We start from the raw sequence: 20,962 nt of genomic DNA on the forward strand, positions 1-20,962 counted from the left end.
TATTATTTTTGTAAAAACTATGGGCAGGCTGCTTGGCGAGAAAACGGGAGGATGGAGCTCGCTCAGGATTTAGGGTGCTTTAAAAAAAAGATAAAATTATGGCTGAAGGAAGGATAGGATGGGGGGGGGTGATGGGATGGCTGCCCCCCCTTTCCCCTAACAGATTGTCCCTGTTTGGCCATTTGGCTCAGGCAAACGGGCGACTTTCCAGGGAACGCTGAAAATAGGACGACTTTGTGCTCCAGGAGGGGCTGGTCTTGGGGACAGGATCTGTTCCGATCCGGGGACTTTGGCCTAGTTCTGTAAAATGCAAAATTGTAGTGCTGGCTGGGGAATTCTGGGAGTTGAAGTCCACCCGTCTTAAAAAGTCGCCAAGCTTGAGGAAAGGCTGCCCTAATGTTTTTGTAAAGTTTTAAAAAAAAACAACAACCACCCTTAAATCAAGCACGTTGGGTGTTTGCAGTGGATGTTAGGCTGGCTCTGCCTCTTCTCTGCCCCGCCCCTCCCTTTCCAGATGTTCCTGCGGTTGCCTTGATTTTTTTTTGAAGGCAGTGTAGACAAGACTTGGCTGATGGGCTTTTTCCCAGGACCCCTGAAAGAAGTCTGAAAGAGAGAGAGAGAGAAACCCATTGGGAATTTTCATTTCAAAAGCCTCCTTGCTTGATATTTTCCTTTCGTTTGTTTGGCAGCAAGATTTCAAAGCCGGTCTCACGCCTGATTTCGAGATCGGCCTGATGCCTTCTGGATTCCCAAGTCAGGGAGATGCCGATGGTTTTCAGAAGGAAAAGTTGGAAGTGGGGGGGAGAGGGAGGCAGCCAAGCCCCCCCCCCCCCTTGGTTTCTGCTCTGAGCAGAGTTAGCAGAGCCGGCTTTTCAGCTGGAGAGGATGGCGAGATCCACCAGAGCGGAGTGGACCTCTTAAATTTACAGTGTTTCTCAACCTTGACCATTTTAAGGCATGTGGACTTCAACTCCCAGAATTCCACAGCCAGCATTGCTGGCTGTGGAATTCTGGGAGTTGAAGTCCACATGCCTTAAAATGGTCAAGGTTGAGAAACACTGTCTTAAGAGGTCTGCTTCTGCTCCTTGCTGTCTTTCAGCTCTTGAATGTAAAAACTCAAGTGTTGTTGGGACTCTCACATCAGTAGCTGGGAATTATGGGTTGTAAAACGATGCTGGGGTAGTAGGACCGGTTTCTGTCAAGGCCCTGCTCCCCCAGCCCCCCTTGGCCTTGGAGACCTTGAAGAAAAGCACCTTGCGATAGCAGCTGGGGCAACGGGCATTTTTTCCCAGGGCGCTTTCAAGAGTTTGGGGAGCATTTCAAGAGATCCGGGGTGATCCCAGCTTCTGTTTTGCAGGAATTGTTCAATTTTAGTTATCTTCAGCCAGGACCGTTCTCGAGATCAGCAGGGCTGAATGAGACATATCCTGTAGTCGGACAACACCCGACAATGCCATTCCTGTGGCTTCTGGAGAAAGGCCTTTGTGGGTTGTGTCATTTTCACCAACAGGACCTACAAGATGATTCAGCATTGAGTGTGCCGGTCAGGGAAGCAACCAGCCACCCGTGTCCTCCTTTAGCGTGTCCCACATGTTCTACGCCAGCCGGCCAGGTGCAGAGGCCTCACCTGCACGGCGATTCTCCTATTAGGATCCTGGATTTAGTTTTGTCCCTACAAACTTGGGGACCGTCCATCATCCTTCTTGTCCGTGCTACTTGACCTATCCAGGTTGGACCCTGGCTGCTGCCCATGGCTGAGGGAGGGAGGAAGGAGCGTCCGTGCTGGAATTCAGCTGCTCTCATCCAGGTGGGCACCTGGCTCCCCACCTGTTTGGCTCAGCCGAATTAAAACAGCCCCTAGCCTCTTTAGCCATCTGGAGCGTGCAAAGGCCGCACTTGAGAAGAAAGAAAGATCTCAAAATGAGGTTGGTCCGCTGGCTTTGAAGTTTGAGCATCTCTTTTTCCGGCTTAATTCCTTTCCTGGAATACAGGTTCTTCCTTCTGCTTCTGCAGAGGCACAAGTGCCGGCGATTTATAAACTAGAATTGCCTTTTTTTTTTCTTTTATTATTCCCCTTCTTCTTTTCTGTCCTCTTTTGATGTCTCTTGTCGGTTTTAAAAACTGACTTGTTCAAGCCGCAAAATCTTCGGGCCTTTAAAGCCTTCAGACCCCTGTATGTGTGTGTGTGTGTGTGTGTGTGTGTGTGTAACGGTGTTAAACAAAACCTTGCCAGATTGGCTAATATTACGGCTAGTTTGCGGGTCCATGTTAGAGTGAGCGGAACGTGTTGATGTTCCATTGTATGCAGCCATTCTGGATTGGAAGGTGTGTGTGTGTGTGTGTGTGTGTTTCGTGCTCAAAGATTGAATGAGTTGGGCAGTCTGAACCCTCCTCAAATAAACTTACAGTGATAGTGCAAAGGCCTGGCCAATTTCCATAAGCCCTTGGGAGGTGAAGAGGAGGGGAAGAAGTGCCCATTGGCATCCCATTGTGCAAAGGATCCCGGGGTGTCAAGGGTCTCTTTTGCGCCCCTTCAAGAGGGTCTCCAGGCGCTGCCCTGCTCCAAACAGCCCCCCTCCCTCCCTGGGCCCGCAGCATCCCCCATTCAACAGAGTTCCCACACAACGGTTGCCAAAGATAATCGCCAAAGGGGGACTTTTTCTTCCCTGGCGGGGGGCCTTCTACTTCCAAGGAGCTCTGCTCCCTGGCTGCTTGCCCACCAGCATTGGTGTGGAGTGGGGGGACAGCGAAGCCCGATGGAGGAGGGCGTTGGGAAGACAGAGAGGATGAGCTGTTTCCCCTTCTTCCCAGCGAGCGTGGCTTAATAGATTCCCCCGGGGTCAGCAAGAGAAAGTTGGAGAAAGGGCTCCTGGTTGCAAGAGGATCTAGGAACGCCGTGGCCCTTCGACGGATCACCTCTTGCAGAGATTCCACGGTGCGGCCCTGCTGGGAACCGAGGTTGTGTTGCTGTTGACACTGGACTGGAAGAAGCTGGTCTGGGTAAACCCCTGGACCAGGGGTGATGTGCTTCTCCCACTGTCTGTCAATGGTGGGGGAGAGGATGACAGCCAACAGCAGAGGAACTGGAGGGAGGAGGCAGAAGTCTTGAGTTTTTTACACTGACCACACCTCACCTCACCTCGACAACTCTGGGTAGTTAGAAGCCAGGACCGTCTCTGTGGTTTGCCTGAGCTGGCTGAGTTGGTTGCAATAAATATATTTCCCCTTTTTCCTCCAGCCAACGAAAGCCATTTGGCGTCTTAAGATTCGGTTTCCTAGCGATTGCGAGGTTTCCGCTTCCTTTCTTTCTTTTTTCTTTAAAAAACCCCTCTCTTTAAAATAGACAAAAGCGCTTTTCACAGAAGCAGAAACAAGAAAAACAGCCTGTTTTCACGTGGAGGACTTTTTCGTGGCAGGGCGACCTGGAATTGTTCTCTTGGAAGCGTCGCATCGGAGAGGAATTGTCGGAAAGGACAGATCTGCGAAGTTAACAGCGTGGGAAATCATTTCAGATATAAAATGCCTCAATATTCCTCCGCTGTGAGCTTGCAGTCCACCGCCGACCGAAACCGAGCCAAAATAAAATGTTGCAGTCAGGCAGAGAACACACACACACACACAAAAACAGAAGTTTCCTCCAGGTTCGGAATTTGGAGCCGCAGCTGTGATTTTTTTTCTTTCCATTTTTTTTTCCCTCCCAGCGAAGCAGATGAATTTTGCTTCGTTGTGCAGACTTCACAGAAAACATTTTGCAGAGGAAATGAGATTAGGACGTCTGCGAGCGGGGAGCGTTTTAAAGCAGCTCGGTAAATATAGCAACCCAAAGCTTGCGCAATGCGAGCCGCTGTTCCTACTCTGCGGTTCGTCGTGTCCTTTCCGCCGTAACTCGTCAATAAAGATACCACCTCGGCGGCGTCATTTCTGAAGAATTTTAAACACACACACACACACAACCCACCACTGTAATATTGATAATTTGGGGCAGCCTGTTCCTGAGATGGTCATTGCAGAGGGCTGATATTGGAGGAAGACAGCTCAAAGGTCCTGCCAAGGCCTCCAGAAGACGCCGTTTGATCCTTGGTCCAACCGAGGCTGGCGTTGGCTGACAATGGTGTAGGACAGGGGTCTTCCAACTTGGCCCTTTTATGACTTGTGGACTTCAACTCCCAGAATTCCTCAGCCAGCTATGAGGAATTCTGGGAGCTGAAGTCCACAAGTCACAAAAGGGCCAAGTTGGAAGACCCCTGTTGTAGGAGAGGTTGTGTTCTGAGTTTTAGCAGTGTGTGGGACAGGGCTATGTGGGCCTAGTGGATCAAGGGGAAGCCGGTAAATCCTCTTCAGCACAACTTGAGCAGAACCTCCTAATCCCTCGTGAGCAAGGCCTACTTTGCCTTACCCATTGAGGTCATCCAATATATTGGCTGTGCTGGTTGTAGGCTACACAACTGTCGAGATCTGTGGGGTGGGACACGGGCTGCGTATGTGTGTGTGTGAGAGAGAGAGAGACGGTAAAGTCTTTTGGCAAACGGCACCAGCAGCATTTGGGAATGTCAATCTATGATTTGTCAAACCTTGGCTTTTTTTTCTGGCTGTTTCCATTGCTCAGTGGTGACTTTTCCTGCCACCCTGGAGTTCCCCCCATTCTGCGGAACGCAGATTGGAGAAAGGGAAGCTGATGGGAGATTCCCATGATTACAGAGGCCCAGAGTCCTGAATTACAGGCAATAAAATGCTCTTCCCCTTTCCAAACACACCTTGCTTGGACCTGTGCCGTGTGCTTTCCAAAAAGCATTTTGTTGCCCTTTTTAAGCAATACGCAGAATTGGATCTACAGGGGAATACCAGTTCTTTTCCCAAAGCAGATTCCCATCTTTAACCAAACGCATCTCGCGTCTTCCTAGCAGCTTAGCCGTGTTGGTGGGCTGTTCCTGGGGATATGTGGCTCAGCCACACAACTTTGTGGACTTCCCAGCTTTGGTCAAAAACTTCAGCCCAAAACTTTGGGTGGGAAAGTGCTGGGGTTTTGCACTCCGCTTGTGTGTTTTGCTTCACTCGGACCGCCCGGTTGCTACGGAAAAGTTGAGCTAATAAAGTCTCGTGTGTTTGTGGCCACTACACCTGCTTGGTTTGTCAGATGTTTTCAAAGGCACAAGTGTGGGCAGCTTCTCTCTCTCTCTCTCTCTCTCTCTCACTGGGAAATCCATATTCTCAGCCAGGCAGAAACGGCAGCAAGTATGAGTTGTCTGCATGTTTGCAAAGTAATTACTCCCTGCTTTCACGGATTGGGAAATGCTCAAGAAAGAGGTCAGGTGTGTTTTGGGCAGCCCTGGAGTCTGGAGTCTCGCCAGTTGGACAACAATGGAGGTTTGTTGGTTTACCTGTCTGGACTTTCACAATCTTGTTACATGCGGGAAAGGTGTTTTTCAGAAAACGAGAGAGGGACAGAGGCCAGTTCTACGTGACCCTTGTAGCCTCTTGTGCCCTAAGGAGAAGGCATCAAGATGGGCTGAAATTAAGCAGCCGGACGGTCCTTTAGCCAATACCCATATTTACCTGCACAATGGGACACTCACCTGGACCCCTCATTTTTAAGGAGCGTGAACTGAGCGCAGAGGGGGGGAAAACGTGCATGAGATTTCCTGCAGAAACCAAAGAGCAGACCACGCCAGCCCAGGGAGAGATTTGCAAAAGGGAGGGTGGAGTTAGGAAAGGGAACGCCCGGGATACGAATATCTGGAATTGTAGTCCTTCCTGGGAGAGGGTTAGGGTTTGGGTAGTGAAAAGAGCTTTCCGCAGGGGGGCTGCTTGGTGAGAGGCCATCTGGCAGCTGAGTCCCCCGAGTGTGGAAACGTCTCCCAGGCCTTGACATTTCTGCTGATGTATTCCGAGCTCTCGCCAACTGTGCTATCACCTTGCCTGCCGATTTAACGATTATGACTTGGCCTGAAGATGGGGGAGGGGGGTGTCCTCTGAAGCAGAGGGGGGGGGAGGAAAGCCTCCTCTCTCGCCTTCAACCACGCTCGGCTTTGCCACGGCCACGCGGGACCAGCCGGCGTGTCCGAGTGACCTTCGGCGGAACAGGCGCTGCATTCCCTTGAACATCTGTTTGGACCCAGAAGGGGGGAAATGAGGCGCATACGAAATCCACTTTTAGGGTTTTGAGCACCCCCGTCCCCTTCTTTGAGACCCAGGTCCTCTCCTGTAACCCTTTGGGGTTCCAAGGTGGCTGTGGGCACCCTGGGAGCCTGCCCAAGGGGTTTGAAGCTTTTGAGAGACCAGCATGAAACATCTGTGGGATGGGAGGTGCCTACATCCTTTTGGGAGGTGCACAGCGCGTGGTTGGAAACTCACCTGCCTGCCTGCTTCAGGCATGTGGCCATCGGTCCGGCCCCTCTGACGGTGAGGCAGGTGAGCGATGTGGCTTCTCCCAAAAGGGCCTCCGACATGCTTTCTGGCCGGCCGGTTATTTCCCCCAAAGAATCGGACGGCCTGTTCATTGGTAGCCTGACTTTCCCACCAATCCAACTTTGTTACGGAACGGAACAACCTGGAAAGAAACCACTCAGAGGCTGGTTATTACCGGCAAAGGCTGGTCGGCGTTCAAGGGGCAAAGAAATTGACGTTAGCTCTTATTTAAGTCTTCTTAATTTCCCACTGGTTACATTCACCTTTAAAAAAAAAAATTAAAAAAACAACCCATTTTGTCGCCCACCCAGAATCGCCTTATGGATGAGACGGGCGGCAGAGAAGTTGAATAAATAAATAAATAACCCGTCCGTCCCAGAAGCAGCCGATCTGCTCTTTTACCTAAATTATGACATTGCCATCTAAAACACCCCCCCTTAAAAAAACACCCCACCCCTCCCATCTGCACAAAATCTCCTTCCTGCAGAACAGAAGTGGGGGGGGGAAGAGGGGGAGCATCAAACCCCCCCACACTCAAAAGGGGATGGGAGGAAAGAACAGGCCCCTGTTCCCAGCTCCGCCACCTGCTTCTCCGCCTCCTGCTTCCCCCCCACCAAAGCCTGGGCTGGGATCTGCGGCACTTGGCAAATATCATTGGGATGTTGTCACTGTTTCCTCTTTCCTATGAAGCAGCAGCAGCAGCTCCTCAAAGTGATCCCCTCTTGAGTGTGTGTGTTTTTGTGTGTGCAAGACCAGGGCAAACACAAACCACGTTTGTTGGTTGAATCAAAGCCCTGTTTAAACAAAGGTGGTCCACGCAGGCCTGGAAGCTAGACCTGCCCTCCTGGGTGCAGAGGGCAAGTTTGGGAGGCCAGGGTGGGGAAAGAGAATCTCCTGGCACTCCTCCTTGGCCCTTGGCCCGGTCGGAATCCAGTGGCTTCCTTGGTGACCAGATCCAGCTCAGAATCCAGGAAAGCCAGCAAACGGTCTTGAAAGGGGAAAGGGGGCAGGTGGGACTTTATTCCTGCCGCAGGAGCCTTCCAAGTCAAAGGGGGGGGGGCTCTCGTCCTGGCGCCCCTGGAAAAGGCCCGGAGCTGGTGGGCCCAAAGCGGCCTTTCTTCTCCCGGTGGGTGATTTATAGGCCGAGCGGAGCGACTCGTGGAAGCGGCAAGGCAGAATCTCGGCAAGCGGCCAGCAGAATCTGCTGCAGCTGCGGCATTGTGAAGTCATTGCCCTAACAACTGCTGCAAACAGAATAACAAAGTCTGGGCTGTTTGCGTCGCGAAGGGGGGGAGACGCGTTCCAGTTCCAGGACCGGCCAGCCGCCGTTTTTTTTCCAGGCTTACCTTTGCCTCTTCCAATTTAGCCAGGCAGAGTTTGCAAATTCTTCGGCTGGGATCCGTGGTTTCTTTCCTTTTCCTTCCCCCCCACCCCCCCAATCTCATCCTTTTAAGAATGGCCTTTTTCTTCCTCCTCCTCCTTCTTTTAATGCATCTTCTGGAAATTCCATCACTTTCATATAAGGACGAGGATGGCTTTCTTACTGTATCGTTTGGGGAAAGTCCGATGTGGGTCTGTTGTGTTTTTAACGGTCCCGAATACCTCCCAATCAATGTAATAGATTTCCTCCTACTTGAGAGGACCCAACACCCCCCCCCCCACACAAGCTGGTACAAATTTCTGCTGAAAAGCCATTCAATAAATCATGTTCTCTTCTCCAGCTGGATACAGTTCCAGGGGATTTTTTTTTACAGCGGATTCTTTTGGGATGCGACTTGGTTTGCCACTGTTTACCGCAATATAGGGAGTTAAGATTTATTCACCATCGAAAAATAACGTTCTTTCAACGGTTGGGCTCTTCTGCGTGCGACGACGTAGGTGGACTTGAACCGACTGAATGTGTTTGAGGCCTCTACGGTGCTCAAAAGTGGATTTTTGTATGCCAGAGACAGGGAGGGAAAAAAAAACTCTCTGTATTGCAGCATCGATACAAGTTCAGGCTTTTAAAAGTCTTGACTGAGCATTTTGCACTGACTGCAGATTCGCAGTTACAAATCTTGGGAAACGTAACGGTCTGTTCAACACCCTGCAGGGACTCTCACGAAGGCTGCCATTTTAGGATGCTCACCTTTGGGTAATCCCCGGAGTTTTCACCCCAGACCCCAATTTTCTCTTCCTTGTTCCCTAATTTTTATTTTTATTTAGTGAAGGAGAAAGATGGCTTTCTTATTAATCAGGAAAAAGCAGCTTTAATGCAGTTGTGGAGGAGGCTGCAACTGGATCCCGTGGCTGTAATATCGACCCACCTTTGATGGACCTTTGTTCTTTGGTTTTTTTTTAAATGCAGTGGAAAATACCCAATTTTCTTTTTTTTTTTCCCCTTTCAGGTCCCGTCCGATCCTCCTGTCCCCAAGAAACCCAAAACGGACGATGTCCTGCAGTCTCCCTTACTTGGTGATAAAGAGAAACAGTCCAGTTGGTTACGATCCTTGTCCAATTCATCCAGTAAGGTGAGTTTTGGGAGTTTGGCTAGTTTTGTGTTGGCTTCACATGGCGTGTGATGTTCGTCCAGTAGGCTCTACCTCCTGGCTTCTGTGTGGTACGCCACACTCACAAAACTTTTGTAGTGCTTAGCCAGAGATTCAGAAGCTCCAGTCTCCCTCCAGATCTTTGCTTTATCCATTTGTCTCTTACTGTTGTTCTTCTTCCCCCCCTTTGTTTTTTTAATCAGAATATTGGGTGTCTCCATCCCCAGCAGCGTCTTTCCGCATTCCGGCCCTGGTCCCCCGCCGTTTCAGCCAGCGAGAAGGAGGTCTCCAACCACATCCCTCGGTTGATCAGAGACAGGTAAGGAGAATCCCGAGTTTCTCCAGCCAAAATTTCAAGGCCGTTAAATTGAATACTCAGGCCAGATGTGTAACTTGAACGCCAGTGCTCTGAAAAGTGTCCCACAGGATGCATCAGCCCCCCGAGGCCTTAATATCTGAGCCAAATAAGACACGGCAGACAGAACCAGGGTATAAAATTAAGCCTTTGGAGCATAGAAGAAAATGGTGGTTAATCACATGGTTGGGCTGGAGAGTAGATGGATCGGATGAACGAACGGTGCCTTTGGTCTAGACTAGGGGTAGGGGAGCCTTGGCTCTTTTATGACTTGTGGACTTCAACTCTCAGAATTCCTCAGCCAGCCAAAATAATAACAATAATAATAAAGGTTATCTATCTATCTATCTATCTATCTATCTATCTATCTATCTATCTATCTATCTATCTATCTATCTATCTATCTATCTCCTATCAATCAATCAATCAATCTATCAATCTATCATCTATATATCAATCATCTTATCTGTCTTCTATCAGTCAGTCAATCTATCATCTATCTATCTATCATCTATCTATCTATCTATCTATCTATCTATCTATCTATCTATCTATCTATCTATATCTATCTATCTATCTATCTATCTATCTATCTATCTATCTATCTATCTATCTATCTATCTATCTATCTATCTATCTATCTATCTATCTATCTATCTATCTATCTATCTATCTACAGTAAGTTGCTTTGTTCTTTAAAATTCAGAGCAGCAAAATAAGATTACTTTGCCCGGTGCAGAAGTGAACTTTTCAAAGCTGGCAATTAAGCCTTTAGATGATTCATTGCGTTAATGAGAAACGGCACGGAAACCCACCCAAGGAGCTCTCTCCAGCCCTCTCCGGAGGGAGCGGGTGAGTCACCCCGAAATAGCTTTGTGGGGGCTGCGAGGTAACCTGGCGTTCTTTCCGCCCTTCCCTTTGCCAGTTTCTATTCGTATAAAAGTTTTGAGAACTCCGTCGCACCCAACGTGGCGCTGGCCCCTCCTCCTCAGCCAAAGATCGTCAGCAACCCACTGTGCCCCCCGGCTGCCTTGCGGAACGGCGAGCCCCTGAGCAGCCCTCCCCAGCTCCGGAAAAGGAAACACGTCTCCGAACACCCGGCCGTGCCCGAACCGACGCCCGCTGCCCTGGCCACCGTCGCTCCTCCCGCCGCTACCACGGAAGAAGACAAGGAATCCGAAGCCGAGATAGAAGTAGAAACACGAGAAGAATGTAAGTGTGACTTTTTAGGGGGGGGAAAGCCGGTGGAGGAGGAGAACCCTCGCCCTCCTTTGCTCATAAAAGCCGATTTGATGGTCAAATAATTCTCGAGCCCCAGGAGGAGATCCAGGCAGCTCAAATGTGTATAAAATTTGTTGTAAGCTTAAGCTCTCTCTACAAGAATCTGAGCTACTAACGGTCGAGGGAAATGAGCGGGAGATAAGAATGGGAAGGAATTCAAGGTGGGCTGGACTTTAGGTCTCTTGTGGGTGCGAAGGGACTCGTGACTGATGACGCGTTTGACCCGTCCCTCCCATCTCCTACAATAATTTCCCGTTAAGGCCATCTTTCCAATAGCTTGAACCTTTTTTTTAAGCAAAAAGGAGCTTTTTTTTAAGCAAAAAGGTTGAAAGGAGCTCCTGGGGCTTCAGACCTCCCAGTCCCTGTCCAAAACCAAGAACGGGACTTCCTTTGTGTGTTGTTAAATGCCACAATTCTGTAAGGTTAAAGGGATGCTGGTCTTAAGCTTCCCACAGTGAAAATACACCCAGGGACAGAGAAGTGCAGGACTTGGTTCCCACAAACGTTGTGTTTCTTTGCACCCATGCTCCCTACCTTTATTGCATATGAAACCACGTTTTACTTATGGACTCCCGCCATCCCCAAACGCTGCCTGGCGGGGTGGCAGGTGGCCTGACTGCCACGGCTTCTTTCCTTCTCTTTGCAGTCACTTCCTCCCTGTCCTCGCTCTCCTCCCCATCCTTCACCTCTTCGAGTTCAGCCAAGGACATGAACTCCCCCAGCCTGCAAGTCCAGCCTGCCCTCCCCGCCAGCAGCAGCAGCAGCAGCAGCAGCAGCAGCAGCAGCAGCAGCAGCAGCACCGTCTTCGAAGGCTCGAGTCACGCCGAGCCTCCCAACGGCCCCAATGGGCTGGAAGCCGAGCTGGAGCATCTGAGGCAGGCCTTGGATGGCGGTCTGGACACGAAAGAAGCCAAAGAGAAATTCCTCCATGAGGTGGTGAAGATGAGGGTGAAGCAGGAAGAGAAGCTCAACGCTGCCTTGCAAGCCAAGCGCAGTCTCCACCAGGTAATGGGGTGCCCCCCGGGGCCTGGGGCACAAAGGGGACACTATTTTGGGGGACAATCCCCGGGTGGCGCTCGGATTCACCTCTTCTAATGATCCGCCTAGATCGTGGAAGCTCAGGTGTGTGTGTGTGTGTGTGTGTTGCGTTATCACAGTTAGTAGGTTGATTCGTGTTTCCCAACCTCAGCAACTTAAAGATGGGTGGACTTCAAAGAGGTGCGAAGTGGACTTGCTGGCTGGGGAATTCTGGGATTTGAAGTCCACCCATCTTAAAATGGCTACAGTTCAGCAACACTGGTCTACATCATCCTGTCTGGTTAGCTACCTGGTTTAATTTGAGAACGGAAGGGGATATTGATGTGGGTTTTATTCCTCTCTGAATCCTGACAAAAAACCATTAGCAGGCTAGGGAATTCTGGGAGCTGAACTCCGTGCATCTTAAAAGTTGCCAAGATTGGAGACCCCTGAGGTTATCCAACTGACCCCTTGCCTAGCCGATTGGCCTAGCCCTGGGGTGTGGGTTGGCCTTGGGCCCTTCCACTGTTAAGCCGCCCTCTCGTCCCAGGAGCTGGAGTTCCTCCGCGTGGCCAAGAAGGAGAAGCTGAGGGAGGCGACGGAAGCCAAGCGCAACTTGAGGAAGGAGATTGAGCGCCTCCGGGCAGAGAATGAGAAGAAAATGAAAGAGGCCAACGAGTCCCGGATACGGCTCAAGCGGGAACTGGAGCAGGCCCGACAGGTCCGGGTGTGCGACAAAGGCTGCGAGGCCGGCCGTCTACGAGCCAAGTACTCGGCCCAGGTGAGTGTGGAAGCAGCCGTGCCCTCTTCCCAGCCCAGAGCTTGGCTTGGGATGCTCGAGAGATTTCTGCCGGTGGGCAAACTCCCCCCAAAAGTTAAAAGATTCAAGGAAGCATCAAGCAGCATCGCTTGCCAGTCCTTTTCAAAGGAACCCCTCAGGAGAAAGCTGGGTGGAAAAACACTCCGGGCGGCTCTGAGCATCTCCAATTTCTCCTCCTCCCCATAAGTCTGAGAACTTGTCGTTTTGGGTTCAGGGTCCTGTTCTCGGCTTGAGTCAGACTGGGCTTGCTGGTGAAAACATCCCTTTGAGAGGCTGCGGGAGAGGCCTTGGGAGACGGAGCCAAGGGAACGGGAAGATAAGAGACAGCAGAGCCCACCACTGTATAACGGGTGGAGAAACAGGCTCGGAAGGGATCCTGTCTAGGTTTTTGGGGCCGTAAAAGGGAGGGAAGGAAAAACGGTACTTTTCAGATTCTGTTAATGTAGCTTTACAATGAGGTAGAATGAGCGTATATGACTAGGGAGACGCCGCGTTCTCCTCCCCCAGTTGCTAACCAAGGCTTGTCTGTTCCTGTTAAGAAAAAGGAACCCAGAAGGACAAGGATCCAAAAGCCCTAGGGAAGGGAAGGATCCACTTCCCCCACCACAAATGCGGGCCGATCGCTCTAAGCAGCCCTGTGGTTTGGAAACCCCGCTCACTCACCCTCCTGCTCTCCTCCCAGATCGAAGATCTGCAGGTGAAGCTCCAGCACGCGGAGGCCGACCGGGAACAGCTGCGGGCCGACCTCTTGCTCGAGCGCGAAGCACGCGAGAACTTGGAAAAAGCCGTCAAGGAACTGCAAGAGCAACTATGGTCGAAGCATAACGACCTGCCCAGCGGTGCCCACACCCCGAAAGACCCCGAGAACTGAGCCCCCCCCGGGCCCGAGACCGGTGGAATCGATGCGCTGCCTGTGGCCCCAGGGCCGATCTGTGCATAGTAAGCGAGAATGCGTGGAAGAGGCGTTTTTTTCCCCCCATCCCTGCATGTGGCTAAAAAAACCCCCATGGATCTGGTTCTTAATCGGAGGGCAAATGTTACTCTTTATAACGAAAGCACTGAATTCTGCCTCTTTTTTTAAAAAAAAAATCCGTATAGCACAACATTTTCCTGTGCCTATAACGTGAAAAGTGTTTATAAATCTACTCTTTGGAGTCTGCAGCAAAAAAGAAAAAAAGGAAAAAAAAATTTAAAATGTATTTTTTTCTTTTCTACTTGTCCGGTAAGCAGCGTTTGTGGAAAGAAGGGACAAGCTTTGAGGGCTGCTACAAATATATATAGATAGAGATATGTGTGTGTCTGTGTCTACACACTCACACACATATACGTACACCAACAAACCCCAACAAGCCCTTTTGTTATAAGCTATTTCGAAATGCAAATCATTTAGTCAAGACGACGTATTAAAAACCATTGAGATTTCTTTTTTAAAAAATAAATAAAATAAAATATGAAATATATTATATATAAATGTGGGGCCGGGGGTGGGATACTTTTGATGCCTATTGTGTAAATTGGTACAGGTGTTGGAAAGTGTTTCAGGAAAGAAAATAGCCATGAATGATTTCAAATCAAGGGATTTTTTAATGAGAATTTCCGATTTTAGGATTCCCCCCCTCCTTTCTCCAGGTTTCAGCCTTTGTTTTTCCTATGTTTGATCATAAAAAAGAGAGAAAGTTAGTAGGGGGGGGGAGAGAAAAAAAGGATGTTTGTACGTTTAGGAATAGATCTCTGTCCTAAATAAAACCCAGCCTTATGAAATTCAGTGTTCGCTCCTCGCAAAGACTCGCTTTGACTCCAAAGCACTTCGGACTTTAGCAAACAACAACCCGAACACGTCGAAAAAGAACGAGAGGAAAGGAAGAAGTTTAACCTGAAAGAAACAGCTGGATTGATCCCCCCCCCCGTTGCTTGTGAGCAAGACACGGGAACGAGTGAGTGGCACGCGTGCGTGTGTGTTTTTTGGGGGAAAGGAAAAAACAAAAAAACGCCTTCCGTTTTGCTCAGCGAATTCATTCCACTTTTTTTGATCCGCCACGCCTCCGAAATTTGCAGCGTTTGACCTCCGGAAACTGGCAATGCTGCAGCAGCCAGAGAGCGTTGGGTGCCCTCTGAACGAACGAGACTCGCCTTTGTATTAAAAGAGACAAAAGACTTTTTGCTGCTGTGAATAAGCCAACTTTTGTTTATTCTTTTCGGGATCTTGTTTTTTTTGTTGTTGTTGCTGTCACGGGGTGATTTTGTTTGTTTGTTTGTTTGTTTCTCATGTGACAAAAATGCTTTAATCTTGGGATCTTGAAGGCGCCGGCAGTGCCCGCTTCCTAGCAGTGTGCAGCCAAAATATGCTCAGGGGATGCTTTGCAAAGTCCCCATCTTAAGACACACGTATGTGCGCACACACACATTTTTCTGGGGTAGGGGTGGGGTTAATTTGAAGTCCCTCCGTCCGTTAGCTCCCGTGGCTCCTTTTCTATCCTCTGGTAAAAAGCGGGGCTGGCTGGGGAATTCTGGGAGTTGAAGTCCATCTTAAAAGGCCAGCAAGGTTGAGGCACACTGTCACACAAAGCACCAGCTACAAGTTCGCAATGCTTTGTCGGCCACTGGGGTGCCAGGAACGTGGCTGGCTCGGCGTGCGCCTTGGCTGCGATACTGCAGAATTGTCACGGGCGAGAAACACCCGTAGTGGTGAGTTTGGAGCTGCCAAGGGCCTCTTCACGACACCTGAAAGATCGGTGGCTCTAAAGGTGGAGACGGGGATGTCGGAAGCCAGCCACTGACCGTAGTTTGCGCGTAAGCCAGAATCCTTTCTGCCCTGTTTATCAGCTGGTTTTGCTCAGTTCTGAGAAGCGAGAGCGGTTTTGTAAGGACCAGCCTGAAGGAACTGCATTCACACATCTCAGGCAGCCTAAAGCAAGAATAAGCCTTGGCTTGTTCAATTTGCTTCCCCTCCTTTATGGCTTGTTTTGGTCCGGTGTGATCGCAGACGTGGGCCTGGATGGAGAAACACACCGGGATGAAGCCAGAAAAGCCAAAAGAAGAGTTTGCATTCTCCTTTGCACGTTGCATAAAAGCCATATCTGCAGCTGAGAAGCTGTCAACAAACTGGGTTTCAAACGGAAGTTTATTGGCCTAAATCAAACCTTGGTTTGTTTGTCCCCCCCCCACTGCTTGAACATTTTTAACGATGCCAAAACCAAATCAAAGCAACCACCTTCCAATTTACCCAAGACCTGCAAATTCTCCTTCCCATTTTACTGTTCTTAAAACACGGAAGGAAAACGTGTTTTTCCTCCCTCTGGTCTATTCACACTGCGGCAGCCTGTCCTAAAATTAAAGTATTAATTTGCAGTACACTAAAGGATAAAAAAAATGTATTAATTTTTTTTTTTTTAAAAAAAAGCTGTTATTATCCATTCTAATAGCCATTGTAAGCATGAATGTTGAAAAAGGAGGAAAGTACATTTAGGGGAGCGGGTGGGAGACTGGTTAAGCAACCATATAAATACAAAGGAAGATTTATTAGAAAAAAAGGAATCAGGTTACTTAGGCAAAAAAAATAAAAATGAAAATGAAAAGCACGAAACCGCTCAGTGAACTAGCTTGCATGATACAACTACTTTGTCTAAGTTTTGAGGTCTCTGCCCTTCTTCATTTGCAACGAATGGGGTTCAGCTCTAAAGTGCAATGCAAAAAAAAAAAAGGAATATTGATTGTGTTTATGCAGTTATTTTTTTAATGTGAGGTTTTTTTTAAAAAAAAATTGCTTCTTTGTATGTTTTTTTTCTGCAGTTATTAAAAGAACATATGCATGAAATTAAATTTTTTACCATACCTATATTAATTAACGGGCATTATTAGTGTCTTATGTAACAGTCCATAAAGGTGTGTCCCCCCCCCTCCGCCAGCTGAAGACCCCCTCAGCTGTCTGTTCATCTTCAGCGTCGCTTTTCTGCGAGTGGCACAGAAAACCTGCAACACCACCAAGATGGAAGATTCCCTCTTAGTGCCAACCTGGGCTGGGTAGATCAATGCAGAGTTCCTCCCCTTTCCTGGGGTGGGGGCGGGAGGGGAAAGGAAATTCCCACCCACCCGAGATTGAAAAAGAAATTGATACTCAGGGCAAAAGAGGAGAAAGCGTTTTGCCGATAAATCCCTCGGGGGGGGGGGGGCAATGTTATTAGCAGCTCCCGAGAGTGAGCGGTGGGCACGTTTGACAGTATCCCCCCCCCCAGGTTTCCTTTGGCACGCAGCTATTCCTGAAACATTTCCTATCACATCAAAATGCAAGGTGGTGCATGCAGCCTTTAAATTTAGCCTTTCCTTGGGAGGGGGAGATTAAAATTGAAAGCAAAAAGCCCCCCCAAAACCAGATTTGGTCTCCCAAAGCAATTTAGCTCGGAGGAAAGAGAAAAAAAATTCTGCAATTTCAACCACGCAGCTCATACCCCACTTCCTCTGTTAATTTGGTTCTGCCCCCCCCCTCAATTTTCTCTCAAAATTCCGGGGAAAAAAGAATTACAGGTGTCCGGGCCCCCACCTGTGTACTTTGCACGGGCCTTTCCGTTTTGCAGCATCGCCTCCCTCCCCCACACCTTTCCCAACCAGCCAGGCATCCTGTGAAATTGACCTTCCTGGAAAGTGCTGCTTTCTAAATTGTGTGTGAGTGTGTGTGTGTTTTGTGTCCGTGCCCTCCGAGACGGCTTGAAAGCCAGCATCCTGGGCCGGCTCGCTCGCTTGCACCGAAAGGGGCTGTGTAGGGGAGCCCGGCCAGCCTTTCGGAGGAGAGCGCAAGGCCACCCATGATTGAGGCTACGATCCAGTTGAAAGTTGCCGCCGTTTTGGATGAGCTGCCGCCATCGAGATGGAGAAGAGCTGGAGAGAAGCAGAGGGAAATGGGTCCCCCTTGAACCCTGTGTCTCAGCCGTGGCCCTTTTAAGATGGGTGGACTTCAACTCCCAGAATTCCCCAGCCAGCGAAGCTGGGATTTTGAAGTCCGCCCATCTTAAAATGGCTACAGTTGAGAAACACTGATCTAAACCATCCTGGTTTTGCAAGCTCTTACCTACCTGGTTTAATTTGGGGAGGGGTGGGGGATATCAGTATATATCGGTATATAAACTATATATACCTATGCATAAATATAAATACATATATACATATCTAAATACATTGTATATGCAATTGAAGTCAATTTTTAAAGAAATGCCCAGCTACGTTTTAACAAGGGCGGGGACGAAAAAAAAAAAAAATACCAACAGCAATAAAGATATTGATGTCTACGGAGCAGCTAAGAATGATTAAAAAAAATATTGCTTTTTCAAATGGAACTACCCAATGTTAAAAATAAAATAAAACACAAAACACTGTAAATACTTCTTTTCGTTTTATAGCTGTATAATAAGTGTATATGGTGTTTACTTTTTGAGGCCTTTTCCCCCCTCTTCTTACCGAGTTGTTTGGTTTTACAACTTATGCTTTGAAATGAAGACAGGTTGATATTTGTTAGGGAATAAAGGCCCCACCCCGAAATAACACATTTATTTTGGAATCTCAATGTCGGTTTAAACCTTTGGTCCCATTATTTGCGCCATATATTCATGTTTCATTGTATTTTGATGGTTAAAAAAAATAAATAAAATGGACATTTCCTTCTCTAAGTCAAAGCAGTTCCTGTATGAGAGAGAGAGAGAGAGAGGGGCTTTTTTTTAGAAGAAACAAAATAATTCAGTTTTCAACAGGGACTCAAACTGCAATTTTTGAATAGATAAAAAAAAATAAAAAATCCTTTTGAGCGCATTTTTCTTTAGGTCCCGCCACTGCTGCTAACAATTCAATGGCTTCCCTATTTTAGAATTATTTTTATGTGATTAAATGTGCTTGCTTGTTTACAAATGCCTGAGTGAGAGAGAGAGGAAAAAAAAAGGGGGGGGGGGAAGAGAACGATAACCCTTTGCCCTCTCTCCCTTTTTTTCCAACCTGGAAACAGATAATATTGTAATATAAAGGACTTTTATCGAAGTATGTATAAAAAAAATAGCTATGCTTATAAATACATCTCAGTGACTGAATGTACAGTGTATAGACTCATTATCGCTAATAAAATTGTCCGGAAAAATAAGTCCAAACCCAGTAAAAGTATCTTATTTTACTATTAAAACAAAATTTACATAATCTCACCAATTGAGTATCCATGGGATTAAGAAAAACCAATAAGTTGGCGGTCAACAATAAATGGGTGTGTCTTGAACTTGACTTAACAACAGTTCATTTAGTGACCAAAGTTACAACGTTAATGTTAAGAGGCACCTTTACTAAACCCACGCCAATCTTTTCCTTGACTTTCCAAAGGCTTGTTTGAATTCCATATTATTTCTACGTCGTCTTCTTGGTTGAAGATACCAAGGCAGGACCCACTAAAGTAACCCCATCAATCATATCAATGTCATAGGACAAATTTTTTATAACACCTGCTAAGTCCCTGGTTGGCTTTTTTCAGCCTTCCTTGCTGCTTTGACGCCTTAATGAAAGTTTCCCTTAAACTCTAGTTTAAATCAAAATAAACTGGGTGGGTGAGTTCCACAGTTCCCCTCTTCAGAGAAAAAATGACCCTTTCCAATCAATTGTCTTTAACTGATGGACGAGGACTCCGCTCCACATCGCAAGGACCTCACCCCACCCATGGAGACCCCATTTCCCTGTATTTAGTTTGAGGGGAGAAGAGGAAGGCTATGGAAGGAGAGGTATCCCTTTTTCTTAATGTTGCATGAATTAGCCCAAATCAAGTAGGGAAAAAAACAACCCTTGATCTGGTGGAAATTCAGAGTGTGGAGTATTTGGGGTTTTCCCAGGAAATAACTAAGCGGATGACTTGATACTGTCTCAGATACAGGAATCGAACCGCAACATCATAAAGAGCGAAAAATAAACATACTTCTCTGCGCTAGGAGAAATGTGAAATCTGAATTAGGAGCCAATTTCGGGGGGATTGTTGAAAGAGGAATTGGAAGACCAGCCTTTGGAGAAATGGACCTGTACTTCCTGAAGGGCAGATGTTTTTTTTTTAATAGATGGAATTTGAATGCGGTGAGCCTCTTAATTCTTTTCGGTGGGAAGAAAAAGGCAGTGTCTTGTACTCTTTGCCCCAAAATGAGATTTCTCAATGGAGGGGACTCAACCGAAGCTCAAACGCCACCTAGCCAGGGCATGTTCTAATCTGCAAATACATTTTTTTTTAATTGCTAAACCGCACTGCGTAATCGATTACCGCTTCCTAAGCTAGGAAGATATTTTGTAGTTCCAAGAAAATGAACTTAATATAATTCAAGATGAAAAAAAACCCCCACGAATCTCACTCAAAACGCTTGAGGATTTTACTCCTTACTCAGAAAATGGAAAGGGAAATAAAAAGTATTGAGCATCTTGTTTTTCTCATTAAGCCTTTTTTTTTGGGAAAACGATTCTGCGAAGGAACCCCCCTATGGAGGAAGCAAGCAAAATTTCACGTAATCCAGCATCTCTTAAGTCAGCCATGTAAATCTGACAAGGGCCTTTAGCATTTTGATCGCATTGCATTGCAATGTGGAAGTAGAATCTGGGAGTCACTGCGAGGCCAGAGTGCCATTTTGGTGGAGATGACAAAAGGCTTGAGAGGCAGAAATTGGGCTGTTTGGGCTGGGAGGCTTTAAAAAAGAGCATTTTGAATCTACTAAGCGTCCCCGGGAGGTGCTGTGAGAAGCTCCTGGCTGCTTTTGTCTGATTTAAACTCCCAGGACTGGCAACCCCAAAAAGACTTGGCACCTGTTCATTTACCGCCCCTTTCTCCTCTGAAAGATGCACACAAATCTTTCGCAGACAGTCTAACATCTGTTTAGCAGACACCTTTACGACATCCAGGCTCCCCCAGCAAATGTGCTAGGATTTGTGCCAACTCTTGCCTAGGTGTGAACCAAAATACACAAGAGACGCAGCTTCTAACCGGGCTTTCCAGCACTCTGTGGAGGTTGGGCGAGTTTATCAAATTGTAAAACAAATAAAACAGCCCTCCTGAAATCGTCTCGGCTGTTCTTCCTTCTGGAGCAGAGTCAATCAAATCAAAATTGCCCTGAATCTCAACGCTCTCCCAATTTCACACCCATTTTAACCTTCCCCAAAAGTGATTGGGGGGGGGGAACAGAGAAGATTGACAGGGAACTTGAGACGGTCTGTTCCTGATTCAGCTAAACAGCAAATGCTGATGGGGTGGGGGGGAACTAAAGTCACTCTCTTTATTAAGCTAAAGCGATGTTTCTCCATCTTGTTGACAACTTCAAGATGTGTGGATTGCAACTCCCAGAATTCCCCAGACAGCTGGGGATCTTTTCCCTAAAGACTGGGCGGCCTACGTGGGCTGGTTCTTCCAACATTTCGGCCTTTTCTTTTTCTTCATGTGGAATATACATGTCTGCACGTTGGACTTGGTAAATTAATTAGCTAAAGCTTTACTGGATGGTAAAGAGAGAGGGAAAAAGGGTTTACTTACTGAAAGCTAAGGATTTCCTTCCTTCCTTCCTTCCTTCC

At 47.7% G+C, this 20,962-nt stretch overlaps 1 protein-coding gene across 1 annotated transcript in view; it reads left to right on the top strand.

The window, feature by feature from the left end:
• SKI (SKI proto-oncogene) overlaps positions 1 to 13,577 on the top strand; it is a 102,979-nt gene extending 89,402 nt beyond the window's left edge. Inside the window, exons 5-10 of the mRNA XM_029284797.1 lie at positions 8,793 to 8,915; positions 9,137 to 9,252; positions 10,214 to 10,506; positions 11,216 to 11,574; positions 12,137 to 12,367; positions 13,089 to 13,577. Of these exons, the coding sequence (XP_029140630.1) occupies positions 8,793 to 8,915; positions 9,137 to 9,252; positions 10,214 to 10,506; positions 11,216 to 11,574; positions 12,137 to 12,367; positions 13,089 to 13,277 (1,311 nt within the window). The 3' untranslated portion in view covers positions 13,278 to 13,577. The remainder of the gene's footprint in view (positions 1 to 8,792; positions 8,916 to 9,136; positions 9,253 to 10,213; positions 10,507 to 11,215; positions 11,575 to 12,136; positions 12,368 to 13,088) is intronic.
• The last annotated feature ends 7,385 nt before the right edge of the window (positions 13,578 to 20,962 follow it).

The sequence above is a fragment of the Protobothrops mucrosquamatus genome, unplaced genomic scaffold (assembly GCF_001527695.2).
Source record: "Protobothrops mucrosquamatus isolate PMUCROS unplaced genomic scaffold, P.Mucros_1.0 scaffold957, whole genome shotgun sequence".
In the NCBI taxonomy this organism is placed as follows: domain Eukaryota; kingdom Metazoa; phylum Chordata; class Lepidosauria; order Squamata; family Viperidae; genus Protobothrops; species Protobothrops mucrosquamatus.